The sequence below is a fragment of the Nuphar pumila genome, chromosome 5 (genome assembly GCF_984573655.1).
Source record: "Nuphar pumila chromosome 5, dmNupPumi1.hap1.1, whole genome shotgun sequence".
Classification (NCBI taxonomy): Eukaryota; Viridiplantae; Streptophyta; class Magnoliopsida; order Nymphaeales; family Nymphaeaceae; genus Nuphar; species Nuphar pumila.
Genome location: NC_143253.1, coordinates 112,422,057 through 112,447,518, shown reverse-complemented (window position 1 = coordinate 112,447,518; position 25,462 = coordinate 112,422,057). Strand labels below are relative to the sequence as shown.

The 25,462-nt window shown below is 37.2% G+C and overlaps 1 protein-coding gene across 1 annotated transcript; it reads left to right on the top strand.

The window, feature by feature from the left end:
• Positions 1–1,157: 1,157 nt before the first annotated feature.
• On the top strand, positions 1,158–6,732 carry LOC149838165 (GDSL esterase/lipase At1g71691-like). Its single transcript, XM_090007608.1, has 5 exons — positions 1,158–1,448; positions 3,004–3,125; positions 4,506–4,748; positions 6,185–6,434; positions 6,512–6,732. Exons 1-5 carry the CDS (start codon positions 1,193–1,195, stop codon positions 6,730–6,732), a joined length of 1,092 nt encoding a protein of 363 aa, XP_089863734.1. The 5' UTR covers positions 1,158–1,192.
• The last annotated feature ends 18,730 nt before the right edge of the window (positions 6,733–25,462 follow it).

The window sequence follows — 25,462 nt, the reverse complement described above, 5'->3', positions numbered from 1 at the left end:
ATAAAAAGGTGGATAGTCGGGGAAAATGAAAACCTACAAAATACAAAACCTACTAAAATGAAACATGATAGTGAATTTTCAATGTTTTTTTTTTTTATTTTGATCCCATAGATGTGTTCAACAGGATTGATTTATTAGAAATCAACACTTGGATCATGCATTTTTTATGAAAAAAATGGTATTTAGAGCCTCAAAATTTTGTGAAGATTGTAGGCTGTAGATTTTTGAAACCTTATAAAAACCTATCCATGCATCACAATCAAAATATTCCAAGAAGTGATCCAAGGGTTGCCTTTGCTTTTGGGGATTATACTTATGAAAATAAAAAGGTATATAGTCAGAAGAAATGGAAACCTACAAAATACAAAACCTACTAAATGAAACATGATAGTGAATTTTCAGTGTTTTTTTGAAATTCTGATCCCGTTCAGCAGGATTGATTTATTAGAAATGGACACTTGGATCATGCATTTTTATGAAAAAAATGGTATTTAAAGCTTCAAATTTTTGTGAAAATTGTAGGTTATCATTTCCCTATAATTGAGTACCACAATAGATGTACCCATACACGTGCAATGTGACAGGATGTCGCCTATACTCAATATAGCCAAATACACCAAATGAAATAGAAACCACAGCAGCTGGGACAAGGCAAAGCAGGTGTTCGGGTCGGAACACTTATGCAAATGTTCTGCCAAACTAGAAAGAGAGCAGCTCAGCTATAAAAAGGGGGGAGCCCGGCCCCTATTAAAGAAGGGGGACTCGAACACACAACCAACGCCTCGAGACAAGGACACAAGTCACATAACTTCATTTTCTTTGGATGAATGTTGACTAAGCTGAGAGCAAAGTAAGACACAGAAAAGGTCTAGTATCAGATTCTAGTCAAATATCAATAAACTAAGCTTGAATTCACCAAAAGTGCGTTGACTCAGCCAAGACTCAGATGGGATGGATTGACACTTGCTGTCTACTGAAAAATTGCTTTTGAGTATTGATTTGAGACCCGGGGCTTCCTCTATTGTCATGTACAAAATGTCATTAAATTCTACCAACCTGCAACTGTTCCTGTTTCATATGGTCTACAAATATTGTCTCCATGCAGAGTACAGAGATCAGAGAAGAGAAACGTCTCACTTTTTTCATTTTGCCTTTTTCTTTCCTAATTTTTCCATTGCTTCTAGACGTGGTAATGGCACGCCCGTTCTGTATCCTCTTCTTCTTCTTCCTTCTCTCTTTGTGCTCTGCAGTTGTTGAAGGTCGGGCACAAGAAGAAAGGGAGGAGATGGTGCCTGCCATGTTTATATTTGGTGACTCTCTCATTGACAATGGGAACAACAATGATCTACCCTCTTTCGCCAAGGCAAACTACTACCCCTATGGGATAGATTTTCGTGATGGTCCTACTGGAAGGTTCAGTAATGGATACACAGTGGTCGATGAGATTGGTGAGTAGAAACCTCAGGAAACTTCTTCTTCTTCTTTTCTCTCTCTCTCTCTCTCAGTGATTGTGTTAATGAAGAAGAGACTGAGAGATTGTGTTAAATGGAGAGTTTGTGGATAAGCACTTCATGTTTGTCACTGTTGCATACTTTTTTGTTGGTCACAGCTCGTCTTCTGCTTTGGTAGTCATTCCTCCGAGTGCTGGGTTGCTATCATTTTCTTTGAACAAGGGAGATTTCGTATTTCTGTTACTTCTTTTAACATATTCTTTTGTTGGTCTTTGTTCTTTATTTGTTTCCTCTAAGTTTCAGAACGAATTATCAGGACTTCTTTCAATCTTAGTGTTTAATTTCTTTGCTTTACTAATGCCATTAATTTTAGGCTTTGAACTTTTGTTTCATTTTCGCTTCAGCTGTCCGTTTGTTTGTGTATGGAATATGTAAGGAAAACATTCAGAAAATGACAAGTCATCTGAAATGTTTTATATATAAAGCAGTTTATGTTCTCTTCTTGTTTTTTCCCCAATTTCTTATACCTTATTCTGATAAAACATTTAATTTCCATTCTAGCGTTTCATTAACAGTCCTGTATAATATCATGTGATGTCCTTTCCCCCATCTTTAACGTTCCCCATCATCGTGTCCCCTTGTTAGATATCCACCTTCTTTTTTAATTTATAACTCTAAGAAACAGCACTGGGCGTGAAGACATGGTCGCGCTGGCTCAGCATGCCATACCTACATACGGTCGTAAAACTCCAAAGCTAGGACACCTGCCACAAGGGTTTATGCTATGCATTGGCTTGCGCATAGGGGCAACACCCATGATAATCGAACCTTTACTGACCGTCTAGCAGTCAAGCCCCCACCCCACTACGCCAACCCCCCTTGGGGCAGTTAGATATCCACCCTTATGTTCGTTTTATTGACCACCTCTCCTATATCAGCTTTTGCTTTAAGGGCCTGTTTGATGGCGTCGATTAATTCTCTTCAACGAAAAAACTTTCGTTTTTTTGTGAGACCTGTGCATTTTATCAACTGAGTAAGGATGCAAACCGTTGGGATTTCAGATCAGAAAATACATTGGGAAGTCTATTGGATCTGGGACCGCCAAAATTTGCAAAAGCCCCCATCTTGAATCCAGATCGTTTGCAACCCTGCAAATGCGCTGATTAATCCCCCCCCCCCCCCCCCCCCCCCCCATCTTTCACCGTTTTGGGGAGTGTATTTTTCGCAAAAAATAGAGGATTTTTTTTCCTTTGGGTAATCAAACACACCCTAAGGGTATATGCTTGGAAAAATGGCGAGATATTTGCAACTTGAGGTGTTGCAACTCACGATGGCCATCAACCTTTATAAGTATGAGGTTGTGGAACTGCACCTCAAAAAGATAACGGTTGCAACCATTTCCTAGACTTGGACAACCTTGCTTTCACTACACGCACAATCGCAAACTAAAACAATGTTGGTGAAATATTAATATCGCTAGCCTCACTGGTTGTATATGGACATCACGTAACCACATGTTTAACTGCTTATACACTTGTATTTGATGGTGCAGCTGAACTATTGGGCCTGCCTCTAATTCCGCCATACTCTGAGGCTTCTGGCAGTGGTGTGCTTCATGGTGTCAACTATGCTTCTGCAGCTGCCGGAATCCTCGACGACACCGGAAGAAACTTTGTGAGTATCATTGAGCTTCTTTGTTCTGCACTTAGCCTGTTAGTAAGTAAAAATTATGGAGGGAATATCTTTGTTAAGAAGGGATCCAATCATCTGGTAGGGGCGACTTGTGAATGTTACCAAGTTTTTGAAGGACATCACAAGTTTGAAACACACGAGTAGCATCCCTTGCCACAAGGTCGAAGCTCTGTGTACTCCCCAGTGAGCAAGGAGGACCTCAATGGTTTTACCAACTAGAGGCCAGCCAATGTAACGTGGTGTTGGTTTCTTAATTTTCCTTCGGATTACCTTAAAAAAAAGTACCAAAATATGAAACATAACAATAAATCATCCATCAGCTAAATGCAATATAAACATAACCTCATAAAGAAGTTTTTTCTGTTTCAATCTCATATAAGGGCAACTTTGATATGTTTTAAATTTCTACTCAAATTAATATTTTCTCCAAATTGGTGGCTGCTGCAAAAACTTCTCAGATCTTCATATTTTTTTTTCACTGCCCTTGGCACAGTGCTCAGTTGCATCCAGGTCAGGAAAATGAGAGTTGGATCAGTATCCAACTTGATCTAATCTTCTCACATTTTTCCAAACTAAGGGCACGTTTGGAAGCACGGAAAAGAATTTTTTTGCCTGTGAGAAGTTTTGATATGATAATTTTTTTAAAATAAAAGGTTTTCACTTGTTTGGGTAGCATGAGAAAAATAAAATGAAAAATCTTTAAAAAATGAGAGAGGAGCAGCGGGGTGGGGCGGAGCTTCTCCTGCTTGGGTTTCCGGGGAGGTGGATGATAGTAGCGGTGATGGTGGTGTTGGTGAAAAAGCATAGTGGGGGTGGGGGTGGAGCTTCTCCGGCACCGTTTTCCAAAAAGTGCATGATGATGGGTGGTGATGGATGGTGGGGAGGGCGGTTTTTAGGAAGGTGGGTGATGGTGGTGGTGAGATGGATGGTGGTGATGGATAGTGTGGGGGGTGAGATGGGTGGTAGGAGTGGATCTCACCATTTTCTTTTGATAGGAAACATTCTTATAAAAAAGTGTACTTTAAAAATAAGAACTCTCTTAAAGAAAAAGTCTCTCGTTTGAAAAGGTTGAAAAAATTAATCAGACTTTTTATCCCGCATCACTTTTCCTACGTCTTTCTCACTACTAAACATGCCCTAAAGATTTGCGCTAGTAAAGAAAAACATGTTGAGCAGGTCTTGCTTAACATGGATATGGATCCAACCTGAGCTGAATAGGCCCAGACTCCACCTGGTTCAACTTAAAAACTTTCAAAACGGGATCCATTTTGAAATTGAGTTGGAAAGGCCAATTGGGTATCACCCTTTTCTTTTTTTCTAATTACCTGTTTAATTTTTCTTTTATTTCCTTCTTGGTGACAGGTTGGTCGGATCCCATTCAATCAACAAATAAAGAACTTCCAGAACACTCTAGACTCTATCACTAGTCAGCTCGGTGGTGTAGATAAACTCTCACAGTCGATCGCACGGTCCATAATTTTTGTGGGAATGGGCAGCAATGACTACATCAACAATTATATGATGCCCAACTACGACACAAAGAACCAGTACGATCCCCCACAGTATGCCAACCTTTTAGTTAATGAATACAGTCGACAGTTAACGGTAACTACTACACTTTACATCCTTTTAATAAAGAAGCAACCATTCTTCTTTCAAAAAAAGATGCAACCTTTTTCCATCATAAACTTAAGCCTAACATGTATGGGTCAGAAACTTTGGAGGACGGACACAGCTTGGAGTGTTGCTAATTGGCTCGAGTCAGCAGGGCTTGAGGTGTGAGTTGGCGTTGAGCAAACTAATAACATGTTAGTGAGGTCAGCATAAACTTACCAAGCATTTCCCAGTCTTGCCCAAAACTTAAGCTTGATTGGGTCTTGAAATAACTTGATCAACATTGTCACAGTTGCCTGGTCATGGTCAGTTGGCTTTGTCCATTCAACTTGAGGGACTGACTGGGCTGGGTTTTGTTTAGTCAAACCAAGGTCTTTGCTAAGGCTTGAAAAGTGGTGAAATATTGAAGCATCCATTTTTTTTTTGTCAAAAAAGCATGATCCAACAGTTGATTTCTAATAAACGGACCATGTTGAACACATATGCAGGGTCATTTTTGCAAAAATAAAAAGTTTTGAAAATGCCTAGTTTTCAGTTCATATTTATATATGCAGAAGCTGCATGTTTTCCTTATTAAATCTGACTATATCAATGCATTCTAGATGCTTGATTTTATACAAATCAACTCTTGGATCATACTCTTCCGATAGGCAGGTAAGTCTTTTTTTTTAAATATTCAAGGCTTAAAAAGACATTTTTCTTCAAAAAAACATTATTCAAGCATCGTTTCCTAATAAATCAACCATGCCAAACGCATATGTATTGTCAGATTTGAATCAAACATGTATAAAACCTTCCAAAGCCCCGGTTAGCTAGAAAAGTAGTTGCTACCTTCTCTCTCTATATGTATATATTACTTGAAGTACTTCACTAGGTCTGATTCTTTTGAGTGATCTTTTTTTTTAAAGGCAAGCTGGGGTTAGGCAGACCCCTACCGGTTATACAAATGTACCATTGGGTTTTGAACCCGCAACGTCCCAATGCAAGGTGACGTACACTAGCTGCTCCTACCAAAAACAAGCGGAGCCTCCGCTGCTAATTCTTCAGTGATCTTTAGCTGAAGGATAGTGCAGAACGTTAGAGAGACGGAACGGTGCCGTACCAACTGAGGCACTGCTTGATTGGTATGAACACCTTTTTTGGGGACATTGCAAGTTCAAAACCCAGTGGTAAGGTTTGGGTCTGCCGAACCCCAGCTTGCCTATCAAAAAAAGAAAGAAAGATGCGGTAGCATATCTCAATGGTTTGGTAGTTGGCAGATGTCCATCCATCACTGAGACCGTTCCCTTGCATGTTGTTGGTCACAGGGATACTTCAACTGACCACCATGTGTACCATTTTAAATATAAAATCATGCAAAAAGTGACGTATCTCGTGTCCCTTTAGCCGTGTCCTTGTGACGTACGTTGTTGGTGATGTGTTGACAGAGTCTGTACAATTTGGGAGCGCGGAAGTTCATACTGGGTGGGCTTGGGGTCATGGGCTGCATTCCCAACGTACTGGCTCAGAGCCCAAATGGGAGTTGCTCCGATGAGGTGACCAAGCTGGTCCTTCCCTTCAACAGCAATGTGAGGAGCATGGTGGACAACCTCAACGCCAACCTCCCCGGTTCCAAGTTCATTTTCATAGACATCTATAGGATGATGAGTGATGTCCTGTCCAACCCTGCATCTTATGGTATGTATTTCTCCCATCTTCATCGTCATACGAATTATCATAATATATCACCACATGAACTATGGGGATTAATGCAGGTTTCAAGGTGGTGGACCAGGGGTGCTGCGGCATCGGACGCAACGCGGGGCAGATAACGTGCCTGCCCTTCCAAACGCCGTGCTCGGACAGGGAGTCCTACGTCTTCTGGGACGCATTTCACCCCACGGAGCGCCTCGCTATCATACTCGTTAGGAAGGCCTTCAATGGAACCCCCACTCTTGTCTACCCCATCAACATACAGCAGCTCGCACGCCTCTGAAATCAAACACCATCTCTCTCTCTCTCTCTCTCTCTCTCTCTCTCGCTCTCTCTCTCTCTCTTTCTCTGTTGAGACATGGTTGGCTGGCGATACTACTGATCTTTTGTGAGACGCTGTTCTCCATTCTCCTTTTGCATTTATTTCTCTCTCCACACTGAGCATTAACTTTTTTTCTTCTTCTTTTCTGAACTCAGCATAAAATTATATGCCCGTATATATATATATATATATATATATATATATATATATATATATATATATATATATATATATATTGAAAGACAAGCCGGGGTTAAGCAAAACCCCAGCAGTTATTATTCAACTTACCACTGGAGTTTTGAACCTGCATCGTCCCACCGCAAGGAGACGTACACTGACAGCTCCTACCAACCACACGGAGCCCCCGCATATTTTTCTAAAGCGAGTAGGATTAGTCGCCTTACCTATCAGTTTACAGCGTGAGGAAAAAACAGTGTAAGGGAGGGGATCAGCTAAAGTGTTTTATGTTAAACGACCAACGTAGAAGTTACACCTGCATTATGCAGTGGGACCCACTAGCTTGGCTGGATATATAGGGGCACTCACATTGCACATTTTGTGTGCTGCTGCACCTGATCACCCTCCATCTTTCGAGATGGGATCCAAGGAGCACTTGAGTGACACTAGCCAATCACATGACAGAATTGTATGGAACTCCCTGAATCCAGTCTTCCATTATTTCCAAATAGCTGTGGATTGTGGGTATTCATTAAGTGCAGCAGTACATTTAAAATGTGCACCTGATCTTTTTTCCCACTGCTATCCTTTGTATCAAAGTGAGTAGGAAACAATATCTTAGCAGAGCAGAAACAAAGTGAATAGGAAAAATCAAGAAAAAAACTCTGCTTATCATGTGAAATTTGATTGTTCAAATGGTGACAGCAACTATGGGTATATAGATATGTAGAGCAGAAACAAAGTGAATAGGAAAAAACAAGAAAAAAAAGCTCTGCTTATCATGTGAAATTTGATTGTTCAAATGGTGACAGCAACTATGGGTATATAGATATGTTGAAACCTACGTTTTAAATATGAGCTATACTTTGTGGTGATATTTTCATGAGCAAATGAATTGCGAGAATTGGAAGGAATAACATTGGCTACGCTCAGTGGGTAAGGAGCACTTAATAAAAATTTGTAATATTTTTTAATTTTTAATGTTTTTTACACATCTAACCTTTCAGATGTGATCTGCATGTTTGAGTTATTGGATCATGTTATTCTACCGGGTATATAGGATTTTGCAGAGGGTGAAAAATCAGCGACCTACAATGTACGTACTAAATTTTCAACACTTATAAAATTGTGTTTTTATGTTGAAAAAATATGATCCAAAAGTAGTTGCCTACTATTTTTACCATGCTATCCATGGGGTTAGTTTTGGTCAAAACATCCCTACTATGAGTTTCAGCTAAAGGGTTCCTTACCCACGAGTGTAGCCAATGTTATCCCCATTTGGAAGTGGCAAAAGATTCAATTTTCAAAGAACAATTTCATAATATGAGATTTATGTTAAAAAATAATTTTCTCCACCTCTGAAGATTTTTCATAGGAACAGTTGTGATATAATAGAAATGTGTTTCTATGTAAGTTGGTACATGATTCTTAAGTAATTGGAAGGGTTTTTCTCAAATGTTTGATGCCTTTTTCTATGGTTTTGGAGAAGAGTTTTATATCGGTATCTAGTACTGGTATTCCCGATACACCATACAGCTAGGGTGTATCGTGTACCGATGCAACTATGTTCCTCATCTTGATTCTTTGGTAATTTTTAAGGATTCTTGTGAAATAATCATTTTTTATGTACCTAAGTTGGGGTTAGGCAGACCCCCACCAGTTATACAATGTACCATTAGGATTTGAACTTGCAACCTTCCAACACAAGGTGACATGCACTGACAGCTCCTCGGAGCTTAGCTTAATGGCGATTTGCAAAAAGATTCTTGCCTTATCCCTTTTTGCAAAACCATTCCTATCTAAGGGTGGCAATCGGGTCGGGTCGACGGGTTGGCACGTCAGCATACCTCAACACGAACCCCACCCGTTTATTAAACGGGTCGACTGTGGCAAACATGAACCCAACCCATTTATTAAACGGGTAACCCGACACGACACGGTAAACCTGTTTAATAAACGGGTTGACGGGTTAGCGGGTCGGGTCGGGTAAACGGGTTGGGTGGGTCGGGGTCGGGTAAACGGGTTGGGTGGGTCGGGGTCGGGTAAACGGGTCGGGGTGGAGTAAACGGGTTGGCGGGTCGGGTTCAGGTAAACGGGTTGATTCGCCTGCCTAACTCATTTATTAAATGGGTCAGTCGGGTTGGCGGGTTAGCATACCCCTAACACGAATCTGACCCGTTTAATAAACGGGTTAGGCGGGTCGACCCGTTTACGACACGAACCCATTTAAGTCAAACCCGAACCCGGCTAAGAAGCGGGTTGGCGGGTCGTGTCAGATTTTGCCACCCCTATTCCTGTCTTATCTGATGTTAGTGCATAGAAGTGCTATTAAAAAGGTATTAAATTAACCATGGTTAACCAGTAATCATGGTTTGATGGTTATGTAAAATGACTATCTTGTCCCTGTGTAAAATGAATATAACTTACAAAAAGGCCCTTTAATAAAGTTAAAATAGTCATTTATGAGCATTTAACAAGGGAGGATCAGGTGCAATGTAAATGCATACTTTTATTGTGCCCTTGTACCTGTGTCATCTTCCATCATTTTTGGGCCCCACAACAGACAGGCCCGATCCTCAAGATGGAGATGCAGCGGCACACTAAAAGTGTGCAATCTGATCTTTTTTAGAATTTAATGGCTGTCATTAGAAGGTGGGGGACGTCTCTTAGTTCCAAGGACGACTTGACAAGGATTAAGCAAAAGGGAGGGACCCATTGGCAAAATTTCCTAAGGCAGGGATAATTTTCCAAATCCACGGTAAGGCAAGGGCTCATTTGGCAAAACCATTATTTTTATTATTAGAGAGCAGATTGAATGCAGAATAGGGCTGCAAATGGATCAGATATCTGACCCCAGTCTAACACGTTATTTTCATATTTGAATCCTTCAAGTAAAATCCAAATGTTCATTTGGATGGGATTCAAATCTATTCAATTGGATTACTTTTGGATTTGGATCATATTTAGATCAGCATTTTAAGTCGGATCTAAAATTGATCCCAATCAAAATCCGACCTGATTGCATTTTTCACATGTAAAGAGCTTGTTTTTCTTCTGTTTTTTTCCGGATCCAGTATTATCACATGCATTTCAGATTCGGATTCAATCTTACCTCATCCCATCTGATTTGGATTCGAATATACTGGTTGTCATTAGGATCTGGCAGGATCCATCCCGAATCTGAGCCGTTTGCACGCCTAATGCAAAATTTCAATAATAGCAATTAGTAGTAATAAAATAATAAGATGGAATAAAGAACTAGGGATGGCAGTGGACCCGGGGACAACATCGGAGCCCTGCCCCACATCGCCCCGTTTGGACCGGGGATGAAGGGGATGGAGGCTGGGATAAAGGTTAATTAAAATCTATCCCCGTGCGGGGATGGAGGCGGGGATGGACTTACGCTTTTCCCCGCCCCGTCCCAATCCCCGCCTAGCCCTGCCCCGCCCCGTCCCCAATTCTTTAAGGGATGACTATAGACTAAGGGGAAACGGCGCCCCGCCCTGCCTCGCCCCGTTTGGACTGGGGATGGAGGACATGAAACGGGGATGGAGGTTTGGATTTTGAAATGGGCGGGGGTGGAGACCTTGTCCCCCGCCACCGCCCCGGTCCACGGCCATCCCTATAAAGAACTGATTTCTTTATTCAGTTTGGGGGATTCCCATGAAAAAAATTTAAAGCTGGATTACAAAACAGAACTTCCAAGATGCAAGCAATGACTGCAAATTTTTCCCTACACTTCAAACAAAATGCCTTAGCCCATAGAGTCACACCTAATCCCACATGGTCAATGAAAAAAAACTAGTCCTCACCCTTCTTCAACTGACATCCTCAGATTAATACCCATGGTTACATCTGTGTACAAATTAAAAAACGGTTGCTTCAATATCTATCCACCTTTAATTAAGTGGATGCAACTGTTGGAATTTATTTTTTTATTTAATTTTTGTAACTTTAAAATATTTAAAGTGCGGTTAAAAAAATTTGCCCTTAAGTTTATTAGCTTAAAGTTCATATTTTTATTTTGGCAACTTTATCATCAGAAATTCCATTTTCTCAATTCACAACCCAAGTATCTATAGCATATCATTGTTATATATCTATAGCATTTCAATCCATAAGCCAGAACAAAAAATAAAAACCAAGAAAAAGGAACAAGCATTTACCAAAATTCCAAAATACCAGTTTTTAATAAATATTAATAAAATAGTAATTTGGTCAAACTGAAAACGTTGCAGTTTTTTTTTCCCTCATCAGTTTTTTCATCACCAAAAACAGATTAATGTCTTATACGTTTCTGTTTCATAAGAAACTATATATATATATGTACTCTGTGGTGGATGTGGAGGCATGCAAAAAGAATTAAACCATATATCTCAGGCAAATATGAAGAGCACCAAGGTGTTGTTTTTGGTGGTGTTGGTGTTGGCACCATTGGCCATGCAGCTGGCCTTGGCAAGAGAAATGTTGGAGTACAGCAGTAAGCCCAAAGGGTTCATAGACCTCCCAGGCCTAATCATTCCTCTCCCATTCTGGGAGATCATACAGTGCATCAGTTCTCTCACTGGGTACATCACAGAGCTGTTTGGCTTCATAGAGCATGGAACCCTTCCTGGTGACTTGGCCTGTAAGGCCATCAAAAGCCTGCCTAAGCCATGCCTTGATGGGCTGCATCACTTGCTCAACATACCATTTGGTCAATGCCAGGCACTTCAGGCTGTGTGTGGAGTGGCTGCACTGTCACCAGTGTGATATGACCACATATCTGCTTTCGGTGGAGGGGAGAAATTTTGTTTTTTCATTTTAGGTTAGTTTCTAGTGTTTGTTCATCCAGGTTTTAAGGTGCTTGATGGTATGTCAGAAATCGTGATTTTACATGATTTCTCTAATAAAGTACTAATGTAATAACAGATTTTAATAAATTTTTGGAATAGAGTTTGGACTTATTTCACTTAAATGGTGAGATAACTGAATAGCTTAATGTCATTATGCTGTTAGTCAAATAATAAATACCTAGTTTGAATGGTAATTTAGGATGTTCATACAACTCTAACCACATGATATTTCCGAATTCCCAGGTTGGAATTTGAGATCACATATAAAATTCTATGGGGATATGAGTTCCCATGCATCAGACTCCTCACACTACTGGTGGGCTGCATGTCTCCTCATTTAACTACTACTACTACCCCTGTTCTTTCTCATTCATTTTGGGTAATTTATGTGAAGGCTCTCAACTTATAATGGAAACCATGAGCCCGATAATTAGGGATGTCAATCAATCGGATTTTATCCAGTAACCAACCAAATTTGATATGGTTTTGATTTTTTGCTACTGAATCTGACAAATATCCGAAGATCCGAATCAGTTTGCATGTAAAAGGCGGATCTGGTATGAGCTTTTAACCATTCGAATCCATTTAACCCACATCGATCTAATTATTCGGATATGGTATTGGCCACATCCACTCCGAATTCGAACCCTTTTACATTCCTTACCAATACTATTACTGCTATTCACCAAAAATAATCAATTCTTGTCAGCACATCATGCTGATCATAACAGCCTCGGATAAAGGGAAGGAAATCTTGTCAAGGTATGTTGTCATGTGAAGGCTAACCCATGATGGTAAGGGTGCCCCCATGTTGATGGTATCTCACATAAAGCTTTCTTCTCTCTCTCACACCCACAAGCATGTAGAGAAACCACACACCAAACAAAAGACTCAAAAGCTCTCTCTCTTTTACAAAATAAAAGAGATATAAAGGCCTAACTTACTGCACAAAACATGAACAAGTATAAACCTTTCAGTCAAACCTCACATTTGACTTCCTACAACAAAGAGAAACAAGGGATAAATGGATCCTCCCATATGAGGATGGACCCATATCCAGTAATCTTCTCCTTTTATACTCATCAAGGGAGGCATCAACTCATATAGTGTTTCACCCATCTCGCCAATCATCAATTAGCTGCAACACCTACCAAGCTTCGATAAAGCTCCACTTTGTCCTTTGGTAGGGTCTTCGTCAACATGTCTGACTGGTTGTTCTTGGTGTGAATTTTCTTCAGTTGCACCAACTTCAACTCCAAAACATTTCTCACCCAATGATATTTCAAGTCAATATGCTTGCACTTGGAATGGTACGTCAATTTTTTTGTTAAAAGTATAGCACTTTGACTTTCACAATTAACCACAAACTCTTGTTGAACTAAGCCCAAATCTTTGATGACATTCTTCATCCATAGCATTTCTTTGAATGCTTCAACTGTGGCGATATACTCAGCTTCAGTTGTAGAGAGTGCAACACACTTTTGCAATTTAGATTGTCATGAAACTGCTTCCCCTGCAAAAGTAAACACATAGCCCGATGTAGATTTTCTTGAATCACCATCTCCTTCTAAATAGCATCTATGAATCCCTCAATCTGTGATTTACCATTTCCAAAACACAATCTCATCTTGGAAGTACCTCTGAGATATTTAAGAATCCACTTAACTACATCCAAATGTTCTTTACCTGGATTAACAAGAAATCTACTCACAACTTCAACTGTGTGTGCTATATCCGGTCGAGTATATACCATCGCATACATCAAACTTCCCACTGCAGAAGCATATGGGGTCTTCATCATCTCATTCGTTTCCTTCTCACTTGAAGGACATTGCTTTGAGCTTAATTTAATTAAAATGACTTGCAAGAGGTGCTGTCACCAGTTTTGCATCTTTTATTTGAAACCGATCTAACACTTTTTCAATATACTTCTCTTGCGATAACCAAAGCTTTTTGTTTTTCCTATCTTGGGAGATTTGCATTCCCAAGAGTTGCTTGGCAGGCCCTAAATCTTTCATATCAAAAGACTTGCTTAAATCATGCTTCAATTTTCTAATCATGTTCATATCTTTGCCAATAATAAGCATATCATCAATATAAAAACAAAGAATGACAAAGTTACCTTCGGATTACTTCTTGGTGTACAAACAATGATCTATGGTAGCCATGCTCTACCATGAATGAATCAAACTTCTTGTACCATTGCTTTGGCGCTTGCTTCAACCCATATAGACTTTTCTTTAACTTGCAAATCATATGTTCATTGCCTTTCACCTTGAAGCCTTCTGGTTGTTCCATGTAGATCTATTCTTTCAAGTCACTATAAAGAAATATCGTCTTCACATCTAGTTTCTCAACTTTTATATTCAAACAAACGGCGAGACCTAACACCACTCAAATTGATGACATCTTCACCACCTGTGAGAAAATCTCATTGAAATCAATTTCTTTTTTTTATTTGAAGCCTTTCACAACCAACCTTGCTTTGTAGCATTTGTTGCCTTTTTCATCATACTTTAACTTGTACACCCACTTAGATTTTAAGAAGGTTCTATCCTTAGGCTTCTCCACCAAGTCATAAGTATGGTTCTTATGCAAAGAATTCATTTCTTCTTGCATAGCCTCCATCCACTCATTCTTGCAAACATCTCCTTGTGCTTCTTTAAAGCTTTTCGATTCACCATTATCGATAAGCATAATATACTCGAAAGTAGGGTACCTTGTGGATGGCTTGCGAACTCTTGAGCTTCTTTTCAACTCTTCTACAACCGGTTCATCATGTGAAGTTTGCTCTCCTTCAACTTGATCATCATCAAGGGCTTCATCTTCACTATGGTGATCTTCTTCATTGGCATTTTCAACATCATCACTTCCATGAGAATCTTCATCTAATTCATCATTCTCATTATGCTCATGTGGAATGACATCATCACTTTCAACTTGATCTTCGTAAACAATAGGCTCCACCCTTTCAATTATTTCTCCAACAACCTTTTGCCAAACTCTTTTTTCAAAGTCTTTAATGGTTTTATCTTCTTGAAAGACAATATCTCAGCTTTTATAAGTCTTATTGGTGTCGGGATCCCATAATCTATAACTAAACTCTTCATTCGCATAACCCAAGAAAATGCATGGCAATGCTTTATCATCTAACTTGGATCTCAATTCTTTGGATATATGCATGAAGACTTTGCATCTAAATACTTTCAAATGCTTGTAAGATGGATCTTTACCTCTCCAAATTTGTTGAGGAACTCTTCCATCCAACGGAGCCAATGGTGATAAATTGATCAAGTAACATGCAGTTTTCATCGCTTCACCCCAAAACGTCTTGGGCAATCTTGACATGGATAACATACATTGAATCCTCTCCACTATGGTTCGGTTCATGCGATCGGCAATACCATTATATTGTGAAGTCCTTGGAGGCATCTTCTCATGTCGAATTTCATGTTTGGTACAATAACTTTCAAAAGCATTTGAGGTATATTCACCACCATTGTTCATCCTCAAGCATCTCAACTTCAAACCGGTTTCCCTTTCAACTAACACATGAAACTTCATGAAAATGTCAAGTGCATCACTCTTATTTTTCATGGCATTACCCCAAACTTTTCTAGATGCATTATCAATAAAAGTAATAAAATAAGATGCACCTCTGGTACTAGTAGTCATAAGACCACATACATCAGAGTACACTCTTTATATGAGTCTTTTACATGATTTGAAATCATCTATTATAAAGGAAACTCTATGTTGCTTACCAATTAAATAAGCATCACATGAATGTAAATGTGTATATTTTATATTAGAAATGAGATCTTTCTTTGACAAGACTTTCATCCCCTTCTCACTCATGTGTCCAAGCCTCTTGTACTATAAATTGGGAAGAGAATCATCCATAGATGTATTTAGCTTCCTCTTGAGTGAAAATTCCTTCACGTGATATAAGGTGTCACATTTATCACCTCTTGCAACTATAAGAGCACCTTTAATCAACCTTTATTTTGACTTTTTAAATATGTTGGTGTATCCTTCATCATCTAATTTGCCCGTAGAGATGAGATTCATGCGTAAATCTGGTATATGACTCACATCCTTTAGTACAAGCTTCAGTTTCATGTTAGTCTCAACACAAACATCACCAATACCAACTATATTTGAAGTGCCTTGGTTGCCCATATGAACAACCCCAAACTTTCCCAACTAATAAGAAGTAAAAAACTTTATATGTGGTGTGGCATGATAAAAAGCACCCAAATCAACAATCCAATCGGAGTCTGCGTTCTCAACTTGGACACAATTATTTCTCTCTTTTACTACAACAAGAGGATCTTGGCTTGCCAAAGATGTCGAAACTTCTTCTTTTTCTTTTGTCTTTCCTTCTTTGTTGTCCCTTTTGAACTTTTTATAATGCTTCTTAAAGTGTCCGGCACCACCACAATAATGACAAATTATTTTGCTTCTAGATTTTGATATAGACTTAGAGTTGCCTCTTCCATGTGACTTTCTATGATGACTTCTTCCACTATCTTCATTTGATATGATTTGTAGAGTAGAGGAATCGATAGTTTTTCTTCTTACTTCTTCATTCATCAAACTACTAGTAACATGGCTCATGGTCAACACACCATCGGGAGCCGAATTGCTCAAGAAAACCACCAATGTTTCATAACTTTCTAGTAAAGAATGAAGCAACAAAATGGCTTGCAACTCATCACTCAATGCTATCTTCATTGATGCCAATTGGTTTACGACATTTTGCATCTCATTTAAGTGCTCCGCCACCGAAGATCCTTCCTTGAACTTCATATTTACTAGTTGCCTAATGAGAAATACTTTATTCATCGCAGTCTTCCTCTCATACAAATCATGCAACTTCATCCATAGAGACTGTCGTAGATTCAATTGATACATGATGAAATATTGCTTCATCTAACCATTGTCTAATGGTTGAAATAGCTTTCTTGTCAAGTTTCTTTCAATCTTCATCCAAAGTGGTTGTGGGTTTATCTCCTTCAATGGGCTCATGCAAATCTTTAATATAAAGAAGGTCTACTATCTTGGCCTTTCATACTTGCCAATTTTTTTCATTGAGATTAACCATCCTTTGTGTTATATTTTTCATCTCAGTCTATACGAATATCAAACACAAACAATGCTAAATCGTTCTGATACCACTTGTTGGGAAGAAACCTAAAGATACGAAAGATTTTTCCTTTATGTAGATCACTTAGGAAATTCAACAAACACTTGGCATGCACATGTAAAAATGCCCTCACTATACCAAATCTTGTGCAACCACCACCATAATCACATAACATGCAATAAAATAAAAGAGAAAAACATAAAGGAGATCAAGCAAAAGAAAAAACACACTGATTTACATGAAAACCCCTCTTTTGAAGAATAAGAAAAAACTACAGAACTACCACAACAAGTTCATTATGTAAAATCGGTTACAATGACTTTTTCTAAAGCCTTCAACTTGAGGAATCACTCTCTCTTTGTATACAAAAACACCCCTTTGCTCTCTAAATTAAGGAAGAAGCTTTTTTTTTCTCTTACACACACCCACAAACATGTAAAGGAACCACACACCAAACAAGAGACTCAAAAGCTCTCTCTCTCTTCTACAAAACAAAAGAGATATAAAGATCTAACTTATTACACAAAACATGGACAAGTATAAACCTCTCAGTCAAACCGCACATTTGACTTCCTACAACAAAGAGAAATAAGGGATAAATGGATCCTCTCATATGAGGATGGACCCATATCCAACAGTATTATGCTTTTCTAATATAAAATTTGATCTTTTTAGTTATGAAATGTTGGCACATGGCACATTATGGGCCGTTGTTTTTGGGATCCCTTTAAAAACCTAATTAATTGTCATAATCACATGATTCAAAACAAGTTTCTTACTAAACAAACTATGTAGATCACATCCGTAATATTTGATCTACAAAAAAATAAAAAATTTTGAAGAAAAAAGTGATTTCTACTCATTAGTTCTATACCTTCGTTAGTAGCCAGTATTAACCCTATATATATATATATATATATATATATATATATATATATATATATATATATATATATATATATATATATATATATATATATATATATATATATATATATATATATATATATATATATATATATATATCCCTTTAATTTCATTTGCAGGTTTCTAAAGAGGGAGTTGTTTGGCATCATAGAGAGTGGAATTATTCCTAATCAATCCTTAAGAGATACTAATTTGGTCAACTCAAAGAAAGAATAAACGCTTACTGAAATTCCAATCTACCAACCTTGATTTTATAAATGTTAATTGATACTAATTTGGTCAAGCTGAAAAGTTGCAGTTTTGTTTTTTTTGTTTTCTTCTTGTCAGTTGTCTCAACATTTCTAGCTCATGGGAACTGTATATATATGCACTATACGAAAGATATGCAGGCATGCAAATTAAGAGAATTCATGTTTGGTTATACTGGGACACACATCCCTAGGTTGTCGTTGCAAAGAATAATGCAATACCAGTCATGTTTGGAAGGTGTGTGTTGCGGGCAGGTTATATGTTCCCCCCAGGAACATGCACTGTAGCTACATTGTTTGTTCCTGGGTCCCCACTGAGCGTTGTGTGGCGCTTAGTGGGGTGTACAGGAGAGTCGTACACCGTCGTACATCTTGCAGGCTTATGCACGATGGTGTACGACTCTCCCGTACACCCCACTGAATGCCACACAACGCTCAGTGGGGACCCCGGAACATGCACTGTAGCTACAGTGCATGTTTCGAGGGTGCACACGCAACACCCTCTCGAGTGTGTTGCACAAACTCCCTATAAGCAGACACATTGCCATAAAACTGGTCAGCATATTACAAAATTCAATCAGAGTTCGTAGCTTTTCTCTCTTCTCAATAAATAACACTGAATCTCATGACATCCAACTCTGTTGTGATCTATTTCCACCAAACTCACTCTCTAGTTGATGCCTGTATGGGGTGTGCAAACCACCCAATCTTCAAACAAACGCCTTCACCATTACATAGGAAATAACCAACCCTGGATAATAAGGGCACGTTTGGAAGAGAGAAAAACTCTCATAGGAAAAATGGTTTTGCTGATATGAGAAGTTTTCCAAAAGGTTTTTGGCTTGTTTGTGTCGCATGAGAAAAATAGAGTGTGAAAAAATGAGAGAAAGGAGGGTGGTGGTGATGGTGAGATAGGTGGTGGGGAGTATAGAAATAAATTTTCTCTTCATAGGAAACATTCCTCCACCCCCATGGAGGAATGTTTCTTATAAAAAAGTGTAGTTTTTTAAAAAAAACTCTCACCGAAAAAGTCTCTCTTATTTGGTTTGGAAGGGTCAGAAAATCCGTACAGATTTTCCATTCTGCATCACTTTTCTTACATCTTTTTGGCTTTCAAATGTGCCCTTACTATGAACGGTAGTTTCTCATCATCGGTGGAATATGCTCACAAATGGAGACATGGTTGGAACAGTAAGTCAGACTAACCTCTGCTTGCCTACAAAATTTGGGCAGACCCCTATATATACATGAAGAACCCTAAAATTTGGGCAATGAGTCTCCTAGGCATGGCCAACTCTTTTAAGTGCTGGTTAAGGCCCACCTTAAGAATTCTTTACATGCATGTGTGATTTTATGGTATGTCTAAGGGGTGAAACAATTGGTTTGCTGTCCAGATAATGGGTGAGCCCAAATTTTAATCAGAATTTTAACCACTAGTCCAAAACCAAAATCGACTTGATGAGGTAGACTTGATAAAATCAGAATACTATATGATACAAGTACATTGAAAAATGTGTTTTTTATTTGGATATGGTAAAATTAGGTTGTAATTAATCATGTCATGCCTGCAAAATGTACAAAAGTTTTGGATTATGTTCAGATCTGAATATCAATCCAATCTGCAAACAGTCTAAATCCCAAAAGAGTCCTACCATATAAGTCTAAATCCGATCTGAAAACATATTCAAACTATCTTAAGAGTTAAGACAGTAAAGACCCCATCCTACAAAGTTGGATCTGGATCCAGGCCCATAATTCATCCGAAGATTCATTCTTAGAGAGCGGATCAGTCCAAGGAGCCTTGGACAAAAAACTGTTCAATTAATCTTTTAGTTTTAATATATTTTATTTTACCTTTTCTAATTTAAAATTAATTATTTTATTGCAATTTTATAAAAGTACATTTTGCATTTACTCTTTCATATATAAAACATTTACAAGCCAACTATCTATAGCGTACCAATGTAAAATATCTATAGCATTGACAAGCAAAATAAAAAAATGAAAACCAGAAAAAGAAAACAAACATATACCAAGATTCCAAAATACCAGTTTTCAATAAACGTTAAGAAATACGAATTTGGTCAAACAGAAAATGTAGCAGTTCTTTTTTTTCCCCATCAATTTCCCATCACCTACAGCAGATTAATGTCATATGTTTCTGGTTCATAAGAAACTATATATATATATATATATATATATATATATATATATATATATATATATATATATATATATATATATATATATATATAATGTACTCTGTGGTGGATGTGTTGGCACATGCAAAGAGAACTAAATCGTATATCTCAGACAAATATAAAGGGCACCAAGGTGTTGTTTTTGGTGGTGTTGGTGCTGGCCCCATTGGTCATGCAGCAAGCCTTGTTAGGAGAAATGTTGGAATCCAGCAGCAAGCCCAAAGGGCTCATAGACCTCCCAGGCCTAATCATTCCTTGCCCATTCTGGGAGATCATACAGTGCATAAGCTCCCTCACTGGCTACATCGCAGAGTTGTTCAACTTCATAGAGCATGGAACCCTTCCTACTGACTTGGCCTGTAAGGCCATCAAAAGCCTGCCCAAGCCATGCATTGATGGGCTGCATCACTTGCTCAACATACCATTTGGTCAATGCCAAGCACTTCAGGCTCTGTGTGGAGTAGTTGCACTGCCACCAGTGTGATATGACCACCTATTTTGCCTTTGATGGAGGGGAGTGAGAAGTTTTTTTGCATTTAGGTTTAGTTCTAGTGTTAGTTGATCCATGTTTGAAGGTGTTTGTTGGTATGCCACAAATCATGATTTTACATGATTTCTCTAACAAAGTACCAATGTAAGTCTAACTCTTTATGCTTTTTGGTTGCAATTGGAAGGAAAGTCGGGACTTTGATCTTGTTCTTCTTGATATGTTTGATGCTTCTTCTTTAGGTAATATGCCTTCTTTGAGGGAGCTTGTACAGCACACGTGCGGGCACGCACACATTCACAGACACAGAAACACAACTTGAAAACATAGGTCATCCTAAAATGCAATTATAACTCATACTATATGACCAAAATATCCATGTATTAATTTCTCTTTGTGAAATGTATTTTACCAGGTTATTAGGTCTTATTTCAATTAATTAGTGAGATAGCAGCATAATTTTAATATCTTTATGTTGTTATCTATGCCACTAAACACCTAGCTGCAATGGAGATTTAGGGATGTACATGCATTTGGTTAAAACCACATGATATTAATTTGGGGTGCGCTTGGATACAATGAAATTCTAGATAAAGATAATCCTTGTTTCTCACACAACTGAATTTTCTTGTTTGGATATGTTGGAGATTTCATTTTGAGAATTTTCTTTCTCCAGAATTCTTTATTTTAAATTCCCATCTAATTAAGTGGGAATTTGAATTCACATTTTTAATTCCCTCTTTCCATTCAACTTGAGAGTAGAGCTGGTAAGCCAGCTGAACGAGTTGAGCCCATCTTGTTCAGGTTTGGTTTGTGATTGAGCTTGGCTCATGTTCATAACTGGATGAGTCGAACTCAATCACTAACCGAGTTTGAATCAATTGACTTGAGCCATGAGCTGGCTTGTTAAACAAGCATTTATTTTAACAATGACAACAAATGGGATTTGAGCTGGAGACAACCCTTTTACATGTCATAAGTCCTTACCAACAATACAAAGCTACCTTTTGTGACCAATTAATGACCTAAAATTCTACATATTATAATCTCATAGGCTTACTGATGCTGAACCGAGCCCAACACCCTTTGTTTGTGCTCGACTCATTTTTGGTTAACAAGTTGTTTGTAGCTCGGCTTGCTAGCTACATGAACGAGTTCATGGAGAGCCAACCAAAAGCGGCTCAGCTTGTTTTCTAGCCCTACTTGAGAGATGTATATGTGAAGGCTCGGACCTTACCAGGTAAACTGTGAGCCCAATATTGCAACTATTATTCACCATAAAGAAGCAACTGTGTGTTAGCTCTATTGAATTATCTATTAGAGTTCATGCACTTTAATTATATATATATATATATATATATATATCCGAGATAGATTTATAGGTTTATGTACTTTTAATTTGATATCATAGGTTATATGTTATTTAGTAAGGGATAAGAGTTATATCATAGTTCATATGCACTTGGTGGGTTAGTCCTATATCATGGGTTATGTGCAATAAACCTAGTCATATCAAGCCATTTTGTCTAAAGAGGAGGAAAGATAAACAAAAAATAAGAGAGAATCTCCATATGACCATCTAATGAGGAGTCATGGAATAAATATGAAGGCTCAATGACCATCGGATCAATGTCACTCTCTCAATTGGTTGAGAATCTCTCACCACTTCTAAAAGGACAAGCATCTTCTCTATTTGGTGTTGCGGTATCTTCATACTTTGATCTCTGTAAAATTTCTTGAATACTTGATTCGAAGGCATCTTTTCATAAGACTCCTGATTATTTTTTTATCCAAATATTACACAAATTCTCTTGATTCTTTTGTCTCAACCCTGAACAATACTTCTCTTAAAATTAAGGGTCTAGGTGATTTGAAAAAAAATCTCTAAAAATTCTTAAGATTTCTATGTTCCTAATGTTAGAATAATTTCAAAAGTCATTTTAAATTTATTTTTTGTTTCTCAAATTTAAGATCATGATGTCAAATCTTCTTCTCATCTAGTGGTTGTTAGGAGCAGCTCAGAAAAACTAATTGGGCAAGTCCCTAGGAATGTAGATGTCTATTTCATGAATTTATTGTCTTTTCCAACAAAGACTTTTTGTAACAAAAGAATAATATTGAACTATGGCATAGAAGATTAGGTTATCCAAGTGCTTCTAAATTGTATTTCTTTTCGCTTCTTGAAAAGGCTTGTTATCAAAGATAATTTTTGTGTAAAGAATGGATTCTTGAAAAAATAAAAATTTTACATTTTCAATCTAGTAACTTTGTGTCCAAAAAACCATTTGAATTAATGCATTTGGATATATGAGGACCAACTTCCATGGTATCAAAAGGTAGTTTTTCTTATTATATAATATTTTTTGATGATTTTAGTAGACATGCTTGGATATACTTGCTTAGATTCAAATTTGAAGAAATGTGAAGTTTTCACATGTTTTAAAAAAATTCATGATCTTGTCAAAAATCAATTTAAAACTAGTATACAGATTTTTCATTCTAATTCAAGGGATGGATATTTATCAAATGAACTTAAAAATTATTTAGATCAAAACAATATTTTTTATCAAAGATCATGCCCTAAAATACCTCAATAAAATGGATTAGTGGAAAGAAAACAAATCACATTATTAAAACTACATGTATTTTACTTGTTTAAAAAAAGTTTTGGGCCGAAGCCACTCTTATGGTGATTTATTTTATTACTAGGATGCTTTCATCATCTTTAAATAATGTATCTTTTATTGAAAAGCTTTTTAAAATAATACTCGATTAGAAAAGATTGAGAGTTTTTTGTTGTGAATGCTATGTTTTGGTTAACGGAGTTAACAAACTTTCTCCAAAAGTTATTTCTTGTGTCTTTTTGAGAATTGGTAAAAATAAAAAAGGATATAGGTGGTATGACATTAAGAATGTCAAACTTTATATATCTAAGAATATGACATTTATTGAACATGAAAATGAATTTGATAAAAGTGAATCTAAGGTAGATTATGAGTATCCTTTCCTATTTGATTTATTACCTAGGTCATGTGATATGAATGATATTTGTGATGTTGATTTTGGGTGTGACGCTACACAATGGTAGTCCTTTCCCTAAGATGATTCTTTGTCTAATTTCAATGATGATATATCTAATGAACCTTGCCATGAGTTACAAGTCTATTAAATGTAACAATGAGCAACAACCACGTGCTCTTCAAAATATATTCTCAAAACCAATGAACCTAGTGTTGGGAGATCCTCTAGAATATCAAAGACCTCCACTAGGTCTGTTTCATATGAATCTTTTAGTCTCAAGTATAGGTCGTGTCTTACCGCTATTCATTCTTATTATAAATCATTTTCGTTCAAATAAGTCAAGAATCACCCCAAGTAGATTGAAGCTATGAAAATTGAGTTAAAAGCCTTTAGAGAAGATCAAGACTTGGGAGATTCAATCTTTATTACTAAGTAAGAAACCAATAGGTGTAGATGGGTTATTTAACATATATATAGATATATACTCATATGCACTTTTAATCTTATGTCATAGGTTATATGTTCTTTAGTAAGATATAGAGTTATATCATAGCTTATATGCACTTGCTAGGTTAGTACTAGGATAGCAGGTTGGTTTGTTATGTCATGGGAGGTTGGTTTGTTATGTCATGGGTTACGTGCATTTTAAGTGCACTTGTACTTTTTCTTATTTGAAATAGGTTGAACCTCATAGCCATTAGACAGTCCAAACCAGGGTTAATGGAAGCCCCTATAGGAGTGGAGAAGTACGCTTCCAACGCGAAATGCAGCTCTTTCAAAACTTGTGGAGAAGTGCAAGCTTTAAATGAGATGCAAGCTTTCTGTTTTAGCCGTTAAAAATATAAATTTAACCAAAAAAATACTTTTTTCCTTTTTTCTGTATTTTCCTTTTCTTTTTTCTGTTTTTTCCTTCCTACTTTTTTTTTTCCTTTTTTCTTCTTCTTCTTATTTTTCCTTCTCTTTTCTTTTTTTTTTCTTCTTCTTGTTTTTCCTTCTTTTTCCTAATTTTTTTCTTATTCATGTTTCTCTCTCTTGGTCTTCTTGTTTTTTCTCTAGTTTATGTTTTTCAGTTATATATAACTGATAATCTTGTGTTTTACTTATATTATATATTTTGTATTTCAGATATTATAATATATGTATTATATATTATATGTTTGTGTTATATATATATATATATATATATATTTATTTTTTTATTTATTTTTTTATTTATTTGTGTGTGTGTGTAATTCATATATAATCTGTTTGACTATTTTTTATTTATATTTTTGGTTGATTGTTTCTAACTTATATTTTTGAGTTATATTTCTGGTTGACTATTTCTTACTTATATTTCTGAGTTATATAATTTATATTTTTGGTTGATTGTTTCTGAGTTATATAACCTATATTTTTGGTTGATTGTTTCTGAGTTATATAACTAATATTTTTAGTTGACTGTTTCTGAGTTATATAACATAAATCTTATATTTTGGTAAATTAGAAAAAATATAGTTATATTTTTTCTTCTCTTTTGATTCATATTCATTTTCCACTCGAATTCTAGGTCGCGTCCTTCTTCATACCCCTTTGAATCTTGGTTCGCTTCTCTGATCACTTTTGAGACGATTTTCAGTTTGCTTCTAAGTCGTCTCACACTTTCC

What these genes read in the sequence shown, in the direction of transcription:
- LOC149838165 (XM_090007608.1), top strand. Translation starts at nt 1,193, where the DNA reads ATGGCACGCCCGTTCTGTATCCTCTTCTTCTTCTTCCTTCTCTCTTTG. An exon ending in ACGACACCGGAAGAAACTTT is followed by an intron (nt 3,126 to 4,505) that starts GTGAGTATCATT and finishes TCTTGGTGACAG; the next exon opens with GTTGGTCGGATCCCATTCAA. An exon ending in AATACAGTCGACAGTTAACG is followed by an intron (nt 4,749 to 6,184) that starts GTAACTACTACA and finishes ATGTGTTGACAG; the next exon opens with AGTCTGTACAATTTGGGAGC.